General features: G+C 38.6%; 1 protein-coding gene and 1 pseudogene across 15 annotated transcripts in view; one reads left to right on the top strand and one right to left on the bottom strand.

Annotated features, from left to right (window-relative positions):
• The window catches only part of ADAM22 (ADAM metallopeptidase domain 22), a 224121-nt gene that overhangs the window by 174049 nt on the left and 26232 nt on the right, over positions 1–23840 (bottom strand). For all 15 annotated transcript variants that reach the window (XM_044245959.1, XM_044245964.1, XM_044245961.1 and 12 more), the window contains exon 3: positions 16711–16787. In XM_044245959.1, coding sequence (XP_044101894.1) covers positions 16711–16787 — 77 coding nt within the window. The remainder of the gene's footprint in view (positions 1–16710; positions 16788–23840) is intronic.
• Positions 2744–2861, top strand: LOC122905649 (annotated as a pseudogene).

The following is a 23840-nucleotide window of genomic DNA, read 5'->3' as shown; positions in this document are numbered from 1 at the left end:
TCCACATCAGATCTCACTGGCTGAGGACTTAGTCCAACAGCTGAAGCCTGAGAAAATACAGGCATATTCACAGTGATTGATAAAACTGATACATATTTTTTGCACGTGTGAGAAAAATATTTCAGAGACCAAGAACGATAAGTCATCTCTATGCAGATGGCACCACCTGGGAGTAAGCACATACCTTATGCCTCACCCTTAAACACAGTCTTTACATAAAACAAATACTGTTATTATAGAACAAGTGTCCAGTTACTCAAACTGAATCTTTCACCTTGCAAAGGTTTTGTTCACCCAACATTTTAACAGCCATATCATAAATTTGGGTCTATTTCTGGGCTCTCTATTCTGTTCCATTGGTCTATGTGTCTGTTTTTGTGCCAGTACCATGCTGTCTTGATGATGACAGCTTTGTAATAAAGCTTGAAGTCCGGAATTGTGATGCCACCAACTTTGGCTTTGTTTTTCAATATCCCTTTGGCTATTCGAGGTCTTTTCTGGTTCCATATGAATTTTAAAATTATTTGTTCCATTTCTTTGAAAAAGATGGATGGTACTTTGATAGGAATTGCATTAAATGTGTAGATTGCTTTAGGTAGCATAGACATTTTCACAATATTTATTCTTCCAATCCAGGAGCATGGAACATTTTTCCATTTCTTTGTGTCTTCCTCAATTTCTTTCATGAGTACTTTATAGTTTTCTGAGTATAGATTCTGTGCCTCTTTGGTTAGGTTTATTCCTAGGTATCTTATGGTTTGGGGTGCAATTGTAAATGGGATTGACTCCTTAATTTCTCTTTCTTCTGTCTTGTTGTTGGTGTAGAGAAATGCAACTGATTTGCAAACGACATATCAGATAAAGGACTAGTGTCCAAAATCTATAAAGAACTTAACAAACTCAACACCCAAAGAACAAATAATCCAATCAAGAAATGGGCAGAGGACATGAACAGACGTTTCTGCAAAGAAGACATCCAGATGGCCAACAGACACATGAAAAAGTGCTCCATATCACTCGGCATCAGGGAAATACAAATCAAAACCACAATGAGATATCACCTCACACCAGTCAGAATGGCTAAAATCAACAAGTCAGGAAATGACAGAAGCTGGCGAGGATGTGGAGAAAGGGGAACCCTCCTACACTGTTGGTGGGAATGCAAGCTGGTGCAACCACTCTGGAAAACAGCATGGAGGTTCCTCAAAATGTTGAAAATAGAACTGCCCTATGACCCAGCAATTGCACTACTGGGAATTTACCCTAAAGATACAAACGTAGTGATCCAAAGGGGCACGTGCACCCGAATGTTTATAGCAGCAATGTCCACAATAGCCAAACTATGGAAAGAACCTAGATGTCCATCAACAGATGAATGGATCAAGAAGATGTGGTATATATACACAATGGAATACTATGCAGCCATCAAAAGAAACGAAATCTTGCCATTTGCGACAACATGGATGGAACTAGAGCGTATCATGCTTAGCAAAATAAGTCAAGCGGAGAAAGACAACTATCATATGATCTCCCTGATATGAAGGAGTGGTGATGCAACATGGGGGCTTAAGTGGGTAGGAGAAGAATCCATGAAACAAGATGGGATAGGGAGGGAGACAAACCATAAGTGACTCTTAATCTCACGAAACAAAATGTGGGTTGCTGGGGGGAGGGGGGTTGGGAGAAGGGGAGTGGGGTTATGGACATTGGGGAGGGTATGTGCTTTTGGGTAAATTGGAAGGGGAGATGAACCATGAGAGACTATGGACTCTGAAAAACAATCTGAGGGGTTTGAAGTGGCGGGGGGGGTGGGAGGTTGGGGTACCAGGTGGTGGGTATTATAGAGGGCACAGCTTGCATGGAGCACTGGGTGTGGTGAAAAAATAATGAATACTGTTTTTCTGAAAATAAATAAATTGGAAAAAAAAAACAAAAAACAAAAAAAAATGTGTTGAAATCTCGAGATCCCCCTATTAAAAAGAACAGGTAATATTAAAAATTAAAATATTAAAAACATCTCAAGGTCATAAACAATCAGATGAAAGACAGTGAATCTGCAGTAAGGCTGTACTTTTAAAAACAAACCACAATGCAGAAAGCTTAAACAGACCAGTAATATGTAGGCATATACAGACCTGACCCCTGTCTGCTCAGCTCTGATCCATTCTTATAAAAGGACGAAGTTGAAGCAAGACAAAAGAAACAGAAATTAAAGAGTTGATCCCATTTACAATCGTACCCCAAAACACAAGATACCTAGGAATAAACCTAAACAAAGAGGCAAAGAATCTGTACTCAGAAAACTATAAAACATTCATGAAAGAAATTCAGGAAGGCACAAAGAAATGGAAAAACATTCCATTTCATGTATTGGAAGAACAAATGCTGTGAAAATGTCTATGTTACCTAAAGCAATCTACACATTTAATGCAATCCCTATCAAAATACCATCAATTTTTCTCAAAGAAATGGAACAAATAATCCTAAAATTTATATGGAAACAGAAAAGACCCTGAATAGCCAGAGGACTGTTGAAAAAGAAAGCCAAAGTTGGTGGCATCACAATGCCGGACTTCAAGCTCTATTACAAAGCTGTCATCATCAAGACAGTATGGTACTGGCACAAAAATAGACACATAGATCAATGGAGCATAACTGAGAGCCCAGTTATAGACCCTCAAGACTATGTCAACTAATCTTCGGCAAAGCAAGAAAGAATGTCCAATGGAAAAAAGACAGTTTCAGCTTTGTGCAGTGGCAGTATTGTCGCCAATGAGGTTTATCCGAGGTGCAATTATTGCTAACTGAAAAAAGACAGTCTCTTCAACAAATGCTGTTTGGAAAATTAGACAGCCACATGCAGAAGAATGAAACTGAACCATTTCCTTACACCACACACAAAAATAGACTCAAAATGGATGAAAGACCTCAATATGAGACAGTAATCCATCAAAATCCCTGAGGAGAAAGAACACAGGCAGCAACCTCTTCTACTCAGCCACACGACTTCTTCCTAGAAGCATCACAAAAAGCAAGGAAAGCAAGGGCAAAAATGAACTATTGGGACTTCATCAAGATCAAAAGCTTTTGCACAGCAAAGGAAACAGTCAACAAAACCAAAGGGGCAGAATGGGAGAAGATATTTGCAAATGACATAACAGATAAAGGGCTGTATCCCAAAATCTATAGAGAACTTATCAAACTCAACAGCCAAAGAACAAATAATCCAATCAAGAAATGGGCAGAAGACATGAACAGACATTTCTGCAAAGAAGACATACAGATGGCCAACAGACAAATGAAAAAGTGCTCCACATCACTCGGCATTAGGGAAATACAAATCAAAACCACAATGAGATACCACACCAGTCAGAATGGCTAAAATTAACAAGTCAGGAAACGACAGATGTTGGAGGGATGCAGAGAAAGGGGAACCCTCCTACACTGTTGGTGTGAATGCAAGCTGGTGCAGCCACTCTGGAAAACAGTATGGAGGTTCCTCAAAAAGTTGAAAATAGAGCTACCCTATGACCCAGCAATCGCACTATTGGGTATTTACCCTAAACATACAAATGTAGTGATCCAAAGGGGCACATACACCTGAATGTTTATAGCAGCAATATCCACAATAGCCAAACTATGGAAAGAACCTAGATGTCCAACAACAGATGAATAGATAAAGAAGAAGTGGTATATATATGCAATGGAATACCATGCAACCATCAAAAGAAATGAAATCTTGCCATTTGCAACAACGTGGATGGAACTAGAGGGTATTATGCTGAGCAAAATAAGTCAATCGGAGAAAGGCAATATATGATCTCTCTGATATGAGAAATTTGAGAGGCAGGGAGGGGAGTTGTGGGGGATAGAGAATGAAAAAATGAAACCAGATGGGATTGGGAGGGAGACAAACCATAAGACACTCTTAATCTCATAAAACAAACAGGATTGCTGGGAGGTTGGGGGGTAGGGATAGGGTGGCTGGGTTATGGATATTGGAGAGGGTATGTGCTATGGTGAGTGCTGTGAAATGTGTAAGCCTGATGATTCACAGACCTGTACCCCTGGGGCAAATAATACACTGTATATTAACAAAAAAGAAAAAAGGACTAAGTTGAGCCTTGCACAGATTTTTCTTCACCCATGAGTTTGGCCTTATGAACCCTTTAAAAGTCTCCAGCCCTTGGGGTCCCTTTTTTTGCTCCAGAATTCCTTCCAAATGCCCCCTTCAAAATAATTTCCAAGGTCTCAGCTTTAGCACTGGATCACTTTCTGGTTCTTGGTCGGGCATATTCAATGCCCCCTTTACTCCACTCGCCCACCCATTCTCGTGCAGTGGGCTTTGCTGTCAAGGTATGTCCAACTAACAATCAAAGCCATTCTGGGCTAAGCCCAGGAGACTTTCCACCTGTGAAAGAAAGTTATAAAGTCTAATGTTAGAAGTCACAGTTTAGAAGCACCTGGGTAGCTCAGTGGGTTAAAGGCTCTGCCTTTCAGCTCAGGTCATGATCAGCTCTGCATTGGGCTCTCTGCTCAGCAGGGAGCCTGCTCCCCCCCCCTTCTCTGCCTGCCTCTCTGCCTACTTGTGATCTATCAGATAAATAAATAAATAAAATCTTAAAAAAAAATAAAGAAGTCACAGTTTAAAACTACCATTTTTCAACTTAGAACAAAAGAGAAGAAATGAGATATGACTTAGCTGTGGTATAAGAAATGTGTGGTCTATATAAAATTCCTATGTAAAGTATTAATAGTAGAATCTTATCCCTTAAAAAGTGTCAACAATTCAATAGTATTTCAAAGGTAGAGTTTTATTATGAATCAAAGAGCATGAAATCATAACCATGAGAAGTATGGAGCTCTTTCCAGACTTGCAATGGATATGAAACTGAAATCCAGAAAGCTTAGCAACTATTTATACCTAACGCCACCCCTCTTGCAAAATAGAACTTATTAAAAAAAACAGCTGTTACTGTACATTAGAAAGTCAAAAGTCGGGCGCCTGGGTGGCTCAGTGGGTTAAGCCTCTGCCTTCAGCTCAGGTCATGATCTCAGGGTCCTGGGATCGAGCCCCTCATCAGGCTCTCTGCTCAGCAGGGAGCCTGCTTCCCCCCTCTCTCTGCCTACCTCTCTGCCTACTTGTGATCTCTCTCTCTGTCAAATAAATAAATAAAATCTTAAAAAAAAAAAAAAGCAAAAAGTCTACTTTGGAAAACAGTTTAGCATTTCTCAAAACAATTAAACATGAAACTAAAGGAAAATTTAAATCCACAAAAGGCTTCCATGTGAATGTTCATAGCAACATTATTCATAATTGCCAAAAACAACCTGCATGCCATCATCAGGTGAATGTATAGACACAATATATCTATAAATAAAATAATACTTTTAATACTAAAAAGGAATGAACTGTGGACACATGCGACATCACGGATGAACTTCAAAACATCAAATAAAAGCCAGACTGAAGAATGCATAGTGTGTGTTTCCTTTATATGAAATGGCCAGAAAAGGCAGATTTATAATTACAAAAAAGTAGATCAGTGATTGCCTGGCCAATCACTAGAGATAGGAATGGGGATTAAGTTTCAATAAGAATGAGGGATATTAGTAGATAACTGGAAAGTGTTTTATTTTTTTTTAAAGATTTTATTTATTTATTTGACAGAGAGAGATTACAAGTAGGCAGAGAGGCAGGCAGAGAGAGAGAGAGGAGGAAGCAGGCTCCCTGCTGAGCAGAGAGCCCGATGCGGGACTCGATCCCAGGACCCTGAGATCATGACCTGAGCTGAAGGCAGAGGCTTAACCCACTGAGCCACCCAGGTGCCCCTGGAAAGTGTTTTAAAACTGATTTATGGTGATGGTTGCACCACTCAGTAAAGTTACTAAAAAAAAAAAAAAAAATCCATTAACTTATACACTTGAAAGGAGTGAATTTTATGACATGGAAAATACCTCAATGAAATTGTTTTTTAAAAAATCATGTCATTTAGGGGAATCTGGGTGGCTCAGTCAATTGAGGGTCCAACTCTTGGCTTTGGCTCGGGTCAGAGTCAGACAGAGCCCTGCACTGGGATCCATCCTCTGCTTGCGATTCTCACCCTCTCCCTCTGGCCCTTCCCCCAACTCTCTCTCTCTCTCACACACACACACACACACACTCTCTCTCTCTCTCTCTCTCTCTTTCTGGCTCTCTAAAATAAATGGATAAATCTTTTTTTTTTTAATCATGTTGTTTAATTTATGTAGTAAGTATGTTCCCAAAATTTTGTATACTTGAGGTTACACCTGATAAGCACAAATAAAAGTAGCTCCGAGAAAAAGGATATAACAATAGGTACAGTAGAATTTTGGACATTATTTTCTAAAAAGCACACACAAATATACACCAATCAAGCTCAAACACTGCATGATGTGGACAATTTTTTGGGAAAATACACTCTTCCAAAGTTGGTTTCAAAACAAGTAGATGAATATATCAATATCCATCAGAAATTATTTATCAAAGACTTGTCTCTTAAAAAGGTTGCTGGACTCTTCAAAATAAGGACTTTTAAACACTAAAAAACATATGTGACTCTTAGAGTTCAGAAGATAATGTTTCAAGGAATTTTGCTGTTAAGTAAAAAGAATTCATTTTATATAGCCTTTTAACTCTGATATAATCTCATTTATTATTGCTGATATAAAAATTCTATCTATTTCAGTAGCTAGTAATGGGGTACCTAAACAGACTGGATCTTAAAATTCAAAACCAGAAGCAACCTTACAATCAGGTGTCACATTCTAAAACAAAAAAGTAGAATTTGCAATTGGGCAACCCTCCCTTTTTAGGCGAAGAGATCCCCCCAGTAGGTCCTGGCAGTTCTGTGAACTCTTCCAAAGGTTTAAACCAACAGAAAAAAGCAATTACACTCTGATCAAGGTGTTAATTACAGAGCTGTGTCACAACATGTTTGATGTTTTTCAGCCCGCTCCATTCCTGAAAACCGTCTATCCTTGTCTAAGCACTGGACCAGGGAAAATTAGGAGCTGGAGCTAATTCAGGAGGGTGATTATAATCCTAATTTATTCCTCACCTCATGCAGGAGGAGAGACTGTGACAAGGAAATGTACTTGGTGTTCCGGGTGTTAGTCATCACACACGGAATACTGTTTAAAGTTGAATAAGCCATACTTTGACAAAGATACTATCAAGCTGTGGCGGTCAGGTCAGATCATAACTCTTGAGAGTAGCGGTCCAATTTCACTTTCTGAGAATGGATGTCCCCACTGCTTTTCACACTAAAAGAGAGTGAGAACTGCCTTGGATCAGAGAAAGAAAGAAAAAAATGTGCCCTTTTCTCTGCCTGTCTCTGAGCAGAGGCTATGTCTGTGCCCTCACTGGTGGCACCAACCCTCCACAAGAAGGGCCTGCAGGTTCTTGGAGTGACCACTTCTGGCCACTGTGAGCAGCCATCACTGGTGGAGGGCAGCTGTGCCCAGCAGCTGTCATGAGGCTACTGCAGGGGATCTGTCAGAGGTAGAAATGGAGAGGCAAGGTAAAAGACAACAATCAGTGTGATAAATAGTTGAGGGACACACTTGGAGATGGAGATAACTTAGAGCAAAAAAAGCCAGCAAAGTCTTATGCCGTAATAATTTAGATAAAAACAGGAGGTGTAATTCCATCCTGTAGTCACTAGAAAGGCCAGCAACATATGGGCTACTATGATGAATTATGCAACATGACAAAGTTGTCAAATAAGAAAATTAGTAAGTTCACTCAATTTGACTAGAAAGGAATCCAATAAAATCTAATACTCATTTCCTTAAAAACAACAACAAAAAATTATTAAACAAGATTTGGGATATTGCTTTATCTTGATAAAGACTAGCTCTCAAAAATCAATAATCAACATTCTACTTAACAGTGAATACTAGAGATATGCCTATTACCAAAAGAACCAAGACAAAAGTGCAATTTTCACCAAGTAATAGATTTTAGGAACTTCTAGAAAAAGCTTCAAGGTGGACAATAGTAACACAAAGTAGCACTTTGGAAAGAAAAAAAGGATGTTTTCATGATTTTCTAGTCTTGTTACTGCCAAACTAGAAAACCCAATACCAACAAAGAAAAAACACTAGCATTATTAAGGAAATGAATAAGGTTCAACACAAATCAATGACTTTACTATACATCATCAATAACTAAATTATAAAACATAGAAAAATGTCCACAGTAGCAACAAAAACTACAATTCCCATGAGAAGTTTCCACATGAAATGTTCAGGACCTACAAAAAACAAAGTACAGGGGCACCTGGGTGGATCAGTGGGTTAAAGTCTCTGCCTTTGGCTCAGGTCATGATCTGGGAGTCCTGGGATTGAGCCCCGCAACAGGCTCCCTGGGAGCCTGCTTCCCCCTCTCTCTCTGCCTGCTTTTCTGCCTACTTGTGATCTCTCTCTCTCTGTCAAACAAATAAATAAAATCTAAAAAAACAAATAAACAAAAACCAAAGTATTACTTAATTTTACTGAGAGACAAAATAGATGCTAATTTTTTTTTTTTTTTAAGATTTTATTTATCTGGGGCACCTGGGAAGCTCAGTGGGTTAAGTCTCTGCCTTCAGCTCAGGTCATGATCTCAGGGTCCTGGGATCAAGCCCTGCATCAGGCACTCTGCTCAGCAGGGAGCCTGCATCGCCCCCCCTTTCTCTCGGCCTGCCTCTCTGCCTACCTGTGATCTCTCTCTCTGTCAAATAAATAAAATCTTTTAAAAAGAAAGATTTTATTTATCTGTTTGACAGAGAGAGAGATCAAGAGAGAGCACAAACAGGAGGAGAGCAGGTGAGGGAGAAGCAGGCTCCCTACTGAGTAAGGATCCCAATTTGGGACTCAATGCCAGGACCCTGGAATCACGACCCAAGACAAAGGCAGACACTTATCCGACTGAGCCCCCAGGTGTCCCATAGATGTTTTAAAATTTAAAAGAAAAAAAAAAAACCACAATGGTAATGGATGGAAAGACTCAGTTATCTATAAAAACATGTACTTTTCCCAAATTAAAATAAGGTGTAGTGACAGTCCAATTAAAATTTCAAAAGGAGAATGACAAAGTTATTCGAAATTTCCATGTTACAAAAGGCAAAAATTTCTCAGAAATTTTACAAAAGAAAACTAATAATGAAAGAGTTTTCCATGCTAGATATTAAAACACTTATAAAGGCACAATAAATAGTATGATGGTACAAGGCCAAATAATTAATGAATAAATCTTAAGAAGAGATTGCTTTGGGAAGATATTAAAATATACAATAACTAAGTATGATGAATGCAAGACGATAAGTCAGTGAGGAAAGGAGAAAGGAATAAATACTATAAAATACAGTGTGGGGAAACCAGCAGCCTCTGCTTGGACTATCATCCAAAGTCTTTTCTGTGGCCATTGAGGCCCTACATGATCTGGGTCCTGCCACCTTTCCAACCTCATTTAAAAACTACCTTGGACTCACCCTGTTCCAGCCTCACATGCCACCTTCCTAGCTTTCAAACACACTAAGCTCGTTCCTGCCTCACAGCCTTGACACTTGCTGTTCTCTCTGCCTGGGGACCCCTTCAGTTCAAATGTCATCCCTTCAGAGACAGCTTGTCTCTGACCCCTGCTCCAATAGCACCCCCACCTCTAAACCAGGCACTTACTATTAATGGCACTGTCACCTTCTGAAATTTATTTGTTAACACATTTTCTGACTAGAACACAGGCTCGATGAGAGTAGGGTGATTCCTTCCTTGTTTCTACCAAGTCCTCACAGGCCAGAATAACTCTTAGCACTTACTAGAGGCTTAGAAATTTAAATATATGTGTGTACATATGGTTGTGTGTATACATGTATGTGTACATATACATCATATACATACACATACATATGCATGTGTAAAACATATGTTCAAACACATATATGGTATGTTTATAAAATGAAGGTAAGGACCCTTATTGGCAAGGACCATTCAATACAGATTTATCTTCTATGGAATAATTTTGCATTAAATGTATATATAAAAACAAATATTTGCCATAATGAATTTAGTTGAACAGTAAGATATTAAGTTACAGATTTATTAACAGTGAAAGACATATTATGTTATTTATTATCATCATATAACATCATTTAATTATAATCTTATCTCCATCATTTATTTTTATCCACACTGTAAATAGAACAGTTAAGGAAATGAGACTTCCAGACCTAAATTCCAATGCCAGTTGGAGTCACACACTATCTTGTGCCCCCTGTAATTTCTACTTTTCCTGCAAATTCAAGAGTGCTAGTGCAAAGCAATCAAAAGGTGACTAATTAGGGGCGCCTGGGTGGCTCAGTGGGTTAAGCCACTGCCTTCGGCTCAGGTCATGATCCCAGGGTCCTGGGATCGAGTCCCGCATCGGGCTCTCTGCTCAGCAGGGAGCCTGCTTCCTTCTCTCTGCCTGCCTCTCTGCCTACTTGTGATCTCTCTCTGTCAAATAAATGAATAAATTCTTCAAAAAAAAAAGGTGACTAATTAGCAAATGATTCTGCTAAATGACAGAAGACAAAATTGGACTTGCCCAGTTGAACGAATTTGGATGCTTCTTGTCTGATCTTGTTCCTGCTTCTCCCTCTCTCCCTACCCCAATCCTACCACCATACCACCTCCTGTCTGGCAGGGCAACCCCATCTGCGGACAGCTGCTCTCCCTATCCCTCACTGTGAAAAAGGGAAAAAAGACACCGACATAAGGATCCTAAGCTAGATAAACTTTTTTTTAATTGTTATTATAAGAAGAAGGAGAGAATGTGTAAAATACAATCAAAATTTAGGAGTAGGATCATCTAAATCTGGGAGCTGTATCACAGTCTGCCTTCCCAAAAACAAGCTGTAAAAGTTGGGTTCTATCTTCCTAATTATATGTTTCATATCCACGTGGAGTATCTGCTTCTTTGTGGGATGTGTGAAGATGAGTATATAGGGGTATGGGTATATCCACATGTATATAGTTCTCTGTAAAGGGATCAAGGAGCAGTGAAAGGAAATTTTCTCATTATCTGAGCAGTTTAGTTGTCCACTTTTTGAAGAATGGGAGAGAGATTTACAGGAAAAGAATTGCTCCAATTATATATACATTATATATATATATTATTACTTATATAGTATATATGTGTATATATATAATGCTATATATATAGTATAAAAAATCTTCATTTCTCTTTCTCTGGAATGTTTCACAATAAAGTGTAATACCAGTCACTGATCTCTGAAAAGGTCCAGTGTGGCCTTGGGTCTAGTATGACCAGGCCAGGCCATAAGTTTGGCTTTTAAAATATATTTATTAAACAGTGAAATTTCACAACTGTGTGACCTCATGAAAGAACTAAAAATCACCTGGCAAAACAGGAATTGGCTGTGCTTTTCATGTTTAAACATTCCATATTCTTTATCTGCCTTCTGTAGAAATTACAACCCATAGGTTGAACTTATATAATATGGTTATAGATAACTTTGTATACTGAACATTCAGAAGGAATATTATGTAATGATACTTTTCCTTGCATTTCAATCTGAAATGTATATTACTGGATCCATTCTGCAACTGGAATCCAGCTACACATAGACCTACTTTATCTGCCTCCAGTTTAAAAACAAAAAGACAAACAAACAAACCAAAAAACCCTCTATCAGTTCCACAGCCCTAGAATTGCTTCATAAGAAAAACAGCTTTTAAAAAGAGTATATTCGGGGCGCCTGGGTGGCTCAGTGGGTTAAGCCGCTGCCTTCGGCTCAGGTCATGATCTCAGGGTCCTGGGATCGAGTCCCACATGGGGCTCTCTGCTCAGCAGGGAGCCTGCTTCCTCCTCTCTCTCTCTGTCTGCCTCTCTGCCTACTTGTGATCTCTGTCTGTCAAATAAATAAATAAAATCTTTAAAAAAAAAAAAAAAAAAGAGTATATTCAAGGGTGCCTGGGTGGCTCAAAAGGTTAAAGGTCTGCTTTCAGTTCAGGTCATGATCCCAGGGTCTTGGGATCAAGTCCCACTTCGGGTTCCCTGTTCAGTGGGGAGTCTGCTTCTCCCTCTCCATCTGCCTGAAGCTCCCCTTGCTTGTGCTCTCTCTCTATCAAATAAATAAAATCTTAAAAAAATAAAAAATAAAGAGTATATTCGATTTTTAACCTTCTTGCTCCTTAACCAACACAACCCCAAGACAATATGTAAACTGGAACCATGAAATAAAAACATTTCTCACAAAAATTTTTTTTAAAATCTTTTTATCAAATCATCCTGGCTCTTAAAGCTTAAAGAAATAAGCTATCTGCCACCTATGTGTAATAAAGATCCTAGGCAAAAACCAAAACAGACAAACAACAACAAAAAAAACCCCAAACCATTGGATATTCCTTAGCCCAAGAACTTCCATTTATGTTATTATTTTATACTCTGTACTTTATATAAATATACACTCTGTCCTTCTTGCATTTCAAAATCAAAATTCCTCTTCAAAAGAGGAAAAATGCCCAATGGAAGGTTTTTGCCAGTATCTCGAAAAAAATTCTGCTCTACCCTTAGTATTCCAGAGTATCCATGCTCTGATAAGTATGGGCCATATGTGTTTCTCCTTAGGAACAGAATGTTTTGTGGAGAGATTTCTCCAAAGGAATGAGGTGGTTTAGGGTAGAACTGACATGAATAAATATCCTTTATTTTTTGAGAACTGAAAATCAAGGTTTTACAAATGTCAGGAATCAGAAACCAAGGCTGGGCTATCCACAGGAATAGTGACTTAAAGGAAGGATGGGAGGGAATTTCCAAGTGTGGACTTCTCCTATTTATGCTACTAAATTTGACTTTTCTCCCGTTGAAAAAATTAAATAAAATTAAAACTCAAAATACACAAAACAGATAATCATGTCAAAAAATAGGCAGAAGACATGAACAGACACTTCTCTAATGAAGACATATAAATGGCTAACAGACACATGAAAAAATGTTCACCATCAGTGGCCATCAGGGAGATTCAAACCAAAACCACATTGAGATACCACATTACACCAGTTAGAATGGCCAAAATTAACAAGACAGTAAACAACAAGTGTCAGAGAGGATGTGGAGAAAGGGGAACCCTCTTACACTGCTGGTAGGAATGCAAGTTGGTGCAGCCACTTTGGAAAACAGTGTGTAGATTCCTTAGGAAATTAAAGATGGAGCTACCCTATGACCCTGCAGTTGTACTATTGGGTATTTACCCCAAAGATACAAATGTAGTGAAAAGAAGGGCCACCTGTACCCCAATGTTCACAGCAGCAATGGCCACAGTTGCCAAACTGTGGAAAGAACCAAGATGCCCTTCAACAGACGAATGGATAAAGAAGATGTGGTCCACATATACTATAGAGTATTATGCCTCCATCAGAAAGGATGAATACCCAACTTTTGTATCAACATGGACGACAGGAGGAGATTATGCTGAGTGAAATAAGTCAAGCAGAGAGAGTCAATTATCATATGGTTTCACTTATTTGTGAAGCATAAGGAATAACACGAAGGATATGGGGAGATGGAGAGGAGAAGGGAGTTGGGAGAAATTGGAGGGGGAGATGAACCATGAGAGACTGTGGTCTCTGAGGAACTAACTGGGGGTTTTGGAGGGGAGCAGGGTGGGAGGCTGGGTGAGCCTGGTGCTGGGTATTATGAAGGGCATATATTGCATGGGGCACTGGGTGTTGTGCATAAACAATGAATTCTGGAACACTGAAAAGAAATTTAAAAAATAAATAAAAGTTTCTAAAAATGCAAAAAATAATAATAATAAAGGAGGGCTAGGAAAGAGTCAATGAACTAAAAACTAGGAATCTGACCTAGGAATCTGACTTCCCAAGTCATCTAAATATAGACGCTCAGTTTTTGGAAGATAGTCCCAAATACTTATCTTCTGTTTCTTTTTTGCTGTTTGCCTTCTCCCCAGTTGACAGCCTCCATCCTTATCTGCCTTCTCTGTGTCCTGGTGGATGCCAGCCTTTCTAAGGTCTCCAAGTTTATATGGCTTCCCAGCCTGGAATTTAGTACATATTCTGCCCAGCAGAGGTAGGCAAAGACCACAAGGAAGGAAAGAAAATCTCTGCCCAAAAGATGCTTACATTCTAGTGGGAGGAAAAACTTAATAAACAAAATAAGTAATTAAAATATAGAAATATTAATTGACCCTAAGACAGTGCTGGTATTTCAACATTTTGACCTGTAAAAATGGCGATTTCATATGAGTCAACCCATATTAAATGGCTATGAATATTGTCTTAAAAATGAAGTAGGGGAGCAGGTTGATAAGGGATTAAGGGCAGAGAGGGTTACAATGTAAAATACGGCAATCTGGGGGTCCCTGCATGCTCAGTAGGTTAAGTGTCCGACTCTTGATTTCAGCTCAGGTCATGATCTCGGGTCATGATCTCAGTGTGGAGATCAAGCCCTACAGTTGCTCTGCACTCGGCAAGGAATCTGTTTAAGATTCTCTCTCCCCCGGGCGCCTGGGTGGCTCAGTGGGTTAAGCCGCTGCCTTCGGCTCAGGTCATGATCTCAGGGTCCTGGGATCGAGGCCCACATCGGGCTCTCTGCTCAGCGGGGAGCCTGCCTCCTCCTCTCTCTCTCTGCCTGCCTCTCTGCCTGCTTGTGATCTCTCTCTGTCAAATACATAAATAAAATCTTTAAAAAAAAATAAAATAAAATAAAAAAAGATTCTCTCTCCCCCTCTCCCAATGCACCTCTCTGCCCTCCTGCTTGCACACACTCTCTTTATCTCTAAAAAACATAAAAATAAAAAATAAAACAGGGCAATCCATTCCTATGTACAATTTGTGAGACTGTTTTTGCTGCTTTGTCATTACTTTTCTAAGGAGCATGCATTCATTTATAATTAGTTTTTAAAAACTTTATAACATCAAACTTGCTGAAAAACCACAATGAGTCACTTAAACATGTAAGTTTTAGGGTATTTACATCAAGCAGGAATATAAGATATACAAATCATACTAACACAATCTCGTGCTCTATGAAATTAGATTAAATAGCATGTGGTACAAAGCATTTAATTATATATGTTCTAAACCATTAATTTTAAAAACAAGCAATAAGTTGTATTTTAATGAACACAGAAATATAGTTAATGTTACATTTTCTTTCTTTTTAAAAAAGATTTATTTATCTATTTTAAAGAGAGAGAGAGAGAGAGAGAGAGAGAGAATGTGTGTGTGCATGCATAAGCAGGGGGTGGGGGGGCGGTGGCGAGGAAGAGGGAGAGAAAGAACTCCAAGCCAACTCCCCACCGAGCAATGAGCCAGATGCAGGACTCAATCCCATGACCCCAAGATCATGACCAGAGCCGAAATCAAAAGTAGGCCACCTAAAGGACTGAGCCACCCAGGTACCCCATGTTACCTTTTTTAAAAATTTATGTTACATTATAGAAATGTACATGATCAAAGAACAAACAACTCCTATTAATGATCATTAATCATTAATGGATGATTAATTAATGGATTAATGGATCACCCAAAAAGTCACCTTCCACCTAAAACAATGTGTTTCAGTGTTTAAATTGTTTGTGAACTACAAAAATATGAAGAGAGGGGAGACATACCTACTAAAGGTATCTATGAGACAACTTAACTAAAAAATAAACTAAGAGTGCCTGGGTGGCTCAGTCAGTTAAGCAACCGACTCCTGGTTTTGACTCAGGTCATGATATCCAGGCTGTGGGATCGAATCCTGCAAGGGCTCTGCGCACTACACTCAGGGTGTCTCCTGCTTGAGATTCTCTGCCTCCCCCCCTCTGCCTGCCCCTCCCCTACTCTCTCCCTCTCTCAAATAAATAAATACATAAAATGTAAAAAAAGATAAAAAATGAACTAATACATGCCTTAAATATTAACATAAAAGATGGAACTATAACATTTTGTTAAAAAAATTCCACAAAAACTAGGATACTAATAAGACTAATTATTAAATTAATCCATTGGACATGGTCTGGAATCTAAAAGGAAGATGTGAATTCCTTTCCAAATACTGACTGACCTAGCTCAATAATCTTAACAAGTCATATATGCCCATTCCCCAAAAGAATTCTAAACCGGTATTGCTCAACAGAACCTTCTGCAGTGATGGAAATGTTCTGCCTTATCCCATAAGGTAACCACTAGCCACATGTGGCTAATGAATACTTGAAGGGTATCTAACGAAACTGAAAAACAGAATTTCCAAAATTACATCCTATTTACAAAATAATCACAGTACCCTAAACCTCAAAGAAACCGACCCCCAAATCAATGCACCTAATGCCATTATTAGGGGTCACACATCTGCTGTTCTAAAGAAAGACATTTTTAATACCCAAAATATTATTTTTACAATTTATTGCATTCAGAGGAACTATGGTCAGATATATTCTTATGCAAAATATTAGAGTTAGTCTTGACCTCCACATTACCTTCTTAAATCTGTTACAGCTGTTCAATTTCAAATGGATATCCATTTCCTGTTATTTGCCAGACTTTATAACTTACAATAGATACAAAAGTTTTAAATGTAGTTATCGAACTGATACAGAAGATGAAGTAAAGAATCATAAGAAAACAAAACTTTACAAAAGGTTATAAAAGTGGATTGAATGTGTATCTGATCAAAGGGAATGCAGCTCAACAAGGACTTACTGGTTTAGCACGACGTCAAGAATGAAGGATGTTCCAAAGGCATCAACCTGGAAGCTCGCCTGGTCAACATGAGTCAACTGCAATATCAAAAAGATGAAAGGTACTTACTATTCAGCCACAGCAATCAGACTATAAGCATTTCTTATGATGATTCAAAAAGGTTTATAATATCATAAATTAGAAAACAGGTTCAGCATGGAGCGTAAAGGAAAAAACTAAAATCCATACCTTCTTAGAAGCCAAGCATTCACCCATCTGAAGTAAAGTACTACCTCACCCCAGAGGGCAAGTACCCTACCTTTCTGGTTTACTCAAGAGGCTAAACAGTTCATTTCCAAGAAGACTGCACTTCATCCATTTTACTCTATATTATATGATGGGCTCCTTTAAAATTAAACTTTGTACATTAAAAAAGAGGGAAAAATATGTTCAATTTAAGAGTAAAATAATAAGACAGATAACATATTTACAAGGAAGGTATCTAAATCTAAAAAAAAAACCTTTTTATTCCTATCTGATATTTAATATTAATTAAATTTAAATTTAATTTAAAAATAATATTTCAGTTCTAATTTGCCAAACATAATTTCATAGATGTCTCCACATCTTTTTAGAGCAAAACTCAATCTTTGCTAACTACTGAAAATATCACCTATGAAAATTTGTTAGAGGAAAAAAAATCACCATTTCCTATGTTACTCTAAGAACTCCCAGACAAAATCACAAGAGACTCTTAAAAAAAAAAAAATGTAATGTTACCAATTAACATATTGAATAATCAAGTGCATTAACTGAAAAGAAGGAAACAAAACCATTTATTGTTTGATTCTCCAAATATTAACTGTAGCTATAGATAATCAGTAGGACTATGAATTAAATTTTTTGTTTATATTTCTCTAGTATCCAAATTTCTAAAATAAACATGTAAAATTCCAACAGTGAGAAAAAAACAAACACTATTTTATAGATAAAAACCATCTGAGCAACCGTGTTTAAGTAGTGCACGAGGCAGATGGTGTTACTGTTCCCAGAGAACCAGCACATCTTAAAAAAAAGAAACACCCTAGGATTCTGTGGGCCATTAAGGGCACCTCAATCATCCCTGGGATTTTCACACACAGTAAGTTTATGGTATCAGGTGAAAGGAGAGAGCTTAATTGATATTAAAGCTTTTTGGAAAGAAAAGAGAATTCTTGTCTTTTAAAGTATTTGAAAGAAGCAGGAGTAGAAGAACACCATTCCAATCCCCATGTAGCCCCAAGAATAAAGAATGAAGAACTGTTTGGATACCTCTCAGCCTCATAGCCTCATTACCTCATTAATCGTTCAACTTTAACTCCCGGTTCTTCCCAAGTAATACCCAGGCTGTCACCAAACTCTGACCTTTTTCCCTTCTTAGAGTTTTTGAAACCATACCTTCCTCTTCCCATTATCTGCCACAGATCATACTCTCCCTGATCTAAAACTGACTCTTTACCAAAACCCAAATGCAAGCCCTAGATTTCCTACAGTACCAAACACAAATTTTCTCTCCCTGGATATCAAGATCCTCCACAGTCACCTCTCCCCACCCTAGACATAATGGCACACAAGTCCCCAAGGACACACCCATACTCTATCTGTGGTCAAGTCTCCCTTCTACACTTGAATTCAACAAGCTGGGTGTATTCCAACTTTTTTTGGTGCCTTTTATCCGTCACTTCTGCAGAGCGCCTTTCTGAACCAGATCCTTAGATAGTGATCTTCACCAAGGTCATTTCCCAGAAATGGCCCCTTCCATCCTTCAAAATGTAGCTCAAGCTCCTCTTTGTATCAGTCTCTTAGGGCTGTCACAACAAAGTACCACAGACGAGGAGTCTTCAACAACGGAAATTTACTTTCTCATAGTCTTGGAGGCTGCAACTGTAAGATCAAGAGGTAGGCAGATTTGGATTCTCCCGGGACCTCTCTCCTTGGCTTCTCACTGTCCTCATGCGGCTTTTTCTCTACACATGTGCACACATGGCACACCCTAACTACCTCATTTAAGCTCAGTTACGTCTGTAAAGGTCTTATCTCCAGAGTCACAGCAGGGGTTAGGGCTTCAAGACAGGACTTTTGGAGGAGACACGATTCAGTCTAAACACTCCTCCTCCATGAAGTCTTCCCAGTCTTTTCCAACCACCTCCTCTCCTCCTCCTCAATACTGTTCACTACCATATGAGGTGAACACATAGTGACCCGCGTCAGGTACTTGATAAGTATTTCCTGACTGACTCATTTGAGGGTTTATCAGTCACCTGGATACATAAATGAACAACAACGGAACAGCTATAAATTACCTGCCTACAGAAATGCACTCCTTCCATCAAAGTTGTTCTTAATGCCACGTCAATGGATAATGTCTTTCCTTTTGTCTAAAAGCTTTCTGAGTTTCCTGAAGTGCTAACAACCATGTTTTGGAACAGCCTGCGGGAAGTGCTGCTTACCAGAAATGATGTCTCCATTAAAACCTCTCTTCTCTCCATTCTTGGCACATAACTGGGGTGAATAGGGGAGAAGCCCCATGCTATTCATCATGGTATCCCGATTCAGTGTAGGGATCAAGATAACATTGTCATTCTTTCTCAGCAAGATACTTATTGTTTATACTAATTTCATCTAATTCTTAGGTTTTGTTTTTCCTGCAGCTTCAGTTTAGAACAGCTAGTATCTTATTTTATTGATCTTGCACGTGTCCCAAAGAGAAACGCATTACTTAAATTCAAAAGAAAACCTACTGACAGCATGTTTAACTGCTGTTTAGTAAAAAAACGCTTGCATTATTGATAGTAACAGGAACAACAGTATATTAATATTGTTTTAATCTCAGGCAAGCTTCCTTAGTCTGTACAAGGATTGATTCACTCAACAAAAACCTTCTGAGAGTCTAGCAAGTGCTGGGAGCTATTCTGATTTAGTAAAGAAAGCTGACCACGTTTCTCTGTTAGTGAAGCTTATTTTCTAGGGGAGGGAGACAGAAAGTGACAAATGACAGAGGATGAACAATAAAAAATAAACTGAGAAAATAAATACATTATTCCCAGATTTAATAAAACAAGGTAAACAGATGACCAGGGTTGGGATTCTAGGTGGTCCTAGAAGGCTCTGGGAGGATCTGGCATCTAGGTGACACATGAGAGAGTAAAAGGAATCTGTAGTAGATGGAATAATGGCCCTAAAGATGCCTGTACTCTAATCCCAGAAACCTATGAACATATTATCTTACACGGCAAAAGGGAATTAGCATATGTGACAAATGGAGAGATTATCCTGGGTTATCCAGGTGGGCCCAATCTAATCAAGAGTCCTTGTAAGACCCGAGTCTTAGAAGGGTCAGAGTCAGAGGAGACGTGATGATGGAAATAGAAATTAGAATACAGTGAGGCAAAAGCCATATGCCAATGAATACTGGCAGCCTCTAGATACTGGAAAAGGCAAGGAAAATTCTCCACTAGAGAAACACAGTATTGCCAACATCTGCATTTTAGCTTTGCAAAACCCATTCTAGGCTTCTCATCTACAGAATTGTAAGAAAATTAATTTTTGTTGTTTTATAATATTAAGTTTGTCATAATGTATTACAATAGCAAAGGGAAACCCAATACAGCATCACTGGCAATGTACCTGAACATTAAGAAAAGCAGTTGCCATAAAGAGCTGATTTCACCAGTGGTTCAATGTCATTCTCTTCCACGGATTGGTTAAAACCAAGCCTCTCACAGCTGGAGCTCAGACATTCATGAAGGCACAAGGATCAAACTCCAAACTCAAGACTGCCGGCCAAACCAAACTGGCAGTGGTGATTGCTGAAATAAATGTTAGCATGGTTTCCTTGCATTCTGTGTGGCCTTCTCTCTTTCTGGAACCTGCCTTCCCCATGTTTGACTTAAAAAATCAGGCCAAAGAGAACAAATATGTTTACGCCTTTAGGTTATCTTAGAGAAGTAATTAAGTAGAATTACACTGACTTCATGCTGTATTAACAATCTAGCTTCCTGGCCAACACCATCAATGTGAGCCAAGATGGTTCTCAGAAAGTTAATCTTAGACCCTGCCTTTTTAGTTCAAATGAAAAGGAAATGTTTGAGAAGAGAGAACTAGTATAATATCAGGATTTTCCCCTTTTGGGGGGGTGGATGCTAACATATATTGCCAAACAAAAATTCTAATACTTATTAACTTCCATTTGAATGCTAAAAGGTAATAATGGCTCTCAGAGATATGTAAAAAATGTAATTTTGCAGAAATGCATTCTTTCAAATTACTTCATAAGAATGATTTGCTATTTTGGGAAGCCTGGGTGGCTCAGTCAGTTAAGCAGTTGCCTTCAGCTCAGGTCAGGATCCTGGAGTCGGGGGACTGAGCCCTGCATCGGGCTCCCTGCTCAGTGGGAAGTCGGCTTCTCCCTCTGCCCCTTATCCAGCTCATGTTCTCTCTCTCTCACTCTCTCTCTCTCTCAAATAGATAGATAAAATCTAAAAAAAAAAAAAAAAAAAAAGATTTGCGATTTCAAAAACTATTAATCAAATGCTTCAGTATCATACAGTAATATGGAGAAAACTCTTAAAGCTCATATAATACATCATCTTTATCTTACAGAGAAGAAAACAGGCCGTTGTGGACAAATGTCATTTGCAAAGTCACACTGCTTGGTAGCAGAGGCTGTTGGCAGCATGCTTCATCCCAGTTTTCATTCTGCAGTGTGGAGGTGCTTGCAAGTTTTACTGGGTTCTTAGGAGTAATTATTGTAATAGGAGCATTTTTAAAGTCACTAAAATGTTCTAAAGAACATTTTTAAAGTGTATAAAAAGAAAATTAAATGATGAAAAACAGTGTTTAGAAATCTGTTTTCACTAGAAAAATCAATAGCGTTACCACATCGGACACAGAGCACAGGCTCTGAGGCCAACTGATCACAACCTAAGAAATTAAGAATTAGTTTAAAGTAGACATAGAAATCCATCTTTAATGAAAAAAAGTTACATAGGCATGGCAAAGTGTGTGAGTGTATGTGTGTGTTTTAAGGACTGAGACAGCATTGAAGCTAACCTCTCTAGGAGCTGTGAAACAAAAGATTGAGAGAAAAACATCGGAAGATATAAAATAACTATCCAGATGGCAAGAAAACTTAATAAACCAATAAAATTATGTAAGGATAATTTTAAATTCAAATTTCAAAAATGAATCACAGAATTTTAGGACCAGAAGAACCTGCTACAATTCCCAGATTGAGGCCTATTTATTATTCATGGATAACAGCTGAAATTTCAATGTGAAGCTAACATAACCCCATGCTCCTGTGCATTTTGCCTCTTGGCAGCCTTTCTCTCCTTGCATCGACTAGAGCCCATGAACCAGGGCCAACCTACATATCCGAAAGATCAAGTAAGTACAAATGAACCTTTCAAGACTGCTTTATTCATAACCATTTTTTTAAAGCTAAGTTGACACTGAAACTTTCACCGGAGAATCAGAACTCTGACAAAAAGAGAAAGACAAGGAAGTTTGGGTTTTTAATTAAACCCAACTTGAATAATGAATCAGTGAATACCAATGGGGGTAGGAGTATTACCAGTCAAATGGCATTGTGTAACCCGGTAACTGTGAAAGTAATTAACATTATTAAAAAGAAGTCTTTAATGCATGTAACAGAATCTTTAGCTTTTCTGCATCCAAAATACTTTACTATTCACTTCAAGTTAGTTTAAAAAAAAAATGCAAGTGTAATTCCTGGCATCCAATATACCTTGAGATCAGTAAAAAACAAAATACCAATAATCACTTGCATATATTATCCCTTTCTTTTTCTACAACAGAAAAGTCCAATTGAAAAATCACCAGGATCTCACTGTAATTACTCCATGGCCTTATGTGAACTTCTAACCAAAGAGCTCAAGGAGACACATCTATTAACATTAAGATTCCTCATTCTACAATTTGTTGGGGCCACAGCAGCCAGAGAGTGTTCCCTTGGCTAGTAAGTTAGTAAGTGGAATTCTGTGCAGAGCTAACATGTGTGAGCCTAACACGTAACCAGTTCCCATGGTTTTCCCTTCTATTTGAACTTGGTCTCCAACTCAAATGCCAGTTCTTGCACTGACTTTAATTGATGTGAAAAATTTTGCATTGATGCAAACCTGTTCAACCAATGGGACATACCCTTGTTTGGGGTGGATGACCCAAGGATAGATATTATGCCATATAAATCTCTGCACCGAGGAACCTCTAGGTGAAGCCATATATAACACATGCACAAACACACACACACAACTTTCTTTAATGAGTCCTTGACAAGCATTCTCTGAATTTCCCTGGCTGAAGTTTCCATTTGGGGTGACCCTGGAAGCCCTGAAGGCTTTGATTTCTTGACGGCCATGGGCCCTTCTCTCCAGTGGCCCCTGCTCCAACAACTAGAGGCAGAGAGACTGTGCTGACACAGGCACCAACCAGCCTTGATATTCTCATCTCCACTCCGGAAGTCAGGCAGCCTCATTACCTATTTATGCTCCAGATATCTTCTGATAAATCAGTCTCTCCATCATCTTGGCCATTAACTGCCCATTACTAGGTCTTCATTTAAGGCCTGAACAAGAAACGCTTACTCGTGTAATTCTGAAGTCAGAGAAGGCCTCTAAGACCTTTAGCAGCCTGAGAACAATATAATACGTAGTGCTATTGAGCTGTAATTAAATTTGAGTGCAAGGAACCCCAACGTTTGGATGCGACAAAATCAGCAGACAAAAGGAGCAGACGAGAGATGAATCAGCTCTGGAAAACAGATACTTTTCCTTACTGCAAGAAAGTTGGGGAAAAAGATGACAGGTCTTCCTGGTCCCACTAGTGACTCGATATTTAAAAGTGAGTTATGAAACCTTCCTATACTTCATCTTGCTTTTCCCCAAAGGTGAACTGAAAGGAGTATAAGTTACAGAATGCTGTGAGAAAAACACTTAAAAATTTTTGTTTATGGTGAAAGTATATAACAGCTTGTTACAAAGAAAAATGTTAACTACTGAAAGCTAAGTAAAAGACAGATAAAAAGAGCAGAGGAGGGGAAAATCAGGAAACAGTTAAGCTGTTACATTATCAAATGAATAACTAATCAGTTT

The sequence above is a fragment of the Neovison vison genome, chromosome 4 (genome assembly GCF_020171115.1).
Source record: "Neovison vison isolate M4711 chromosome 4, ASM_NN_V1, whole genome shotgun sequence".
In the NCBI taxonomy this organism is placed as follows: domain Eukaryota; kingdom Metazoa; phylum Chordata; class Mammalia; order Carnivora; family Mustelidae; genus Neogale; species Neogale vison.
Note: the sequence above shows the minus strand (reverse complement) of the source record. Positions and strands in the feature narration are given on the sequence as shown.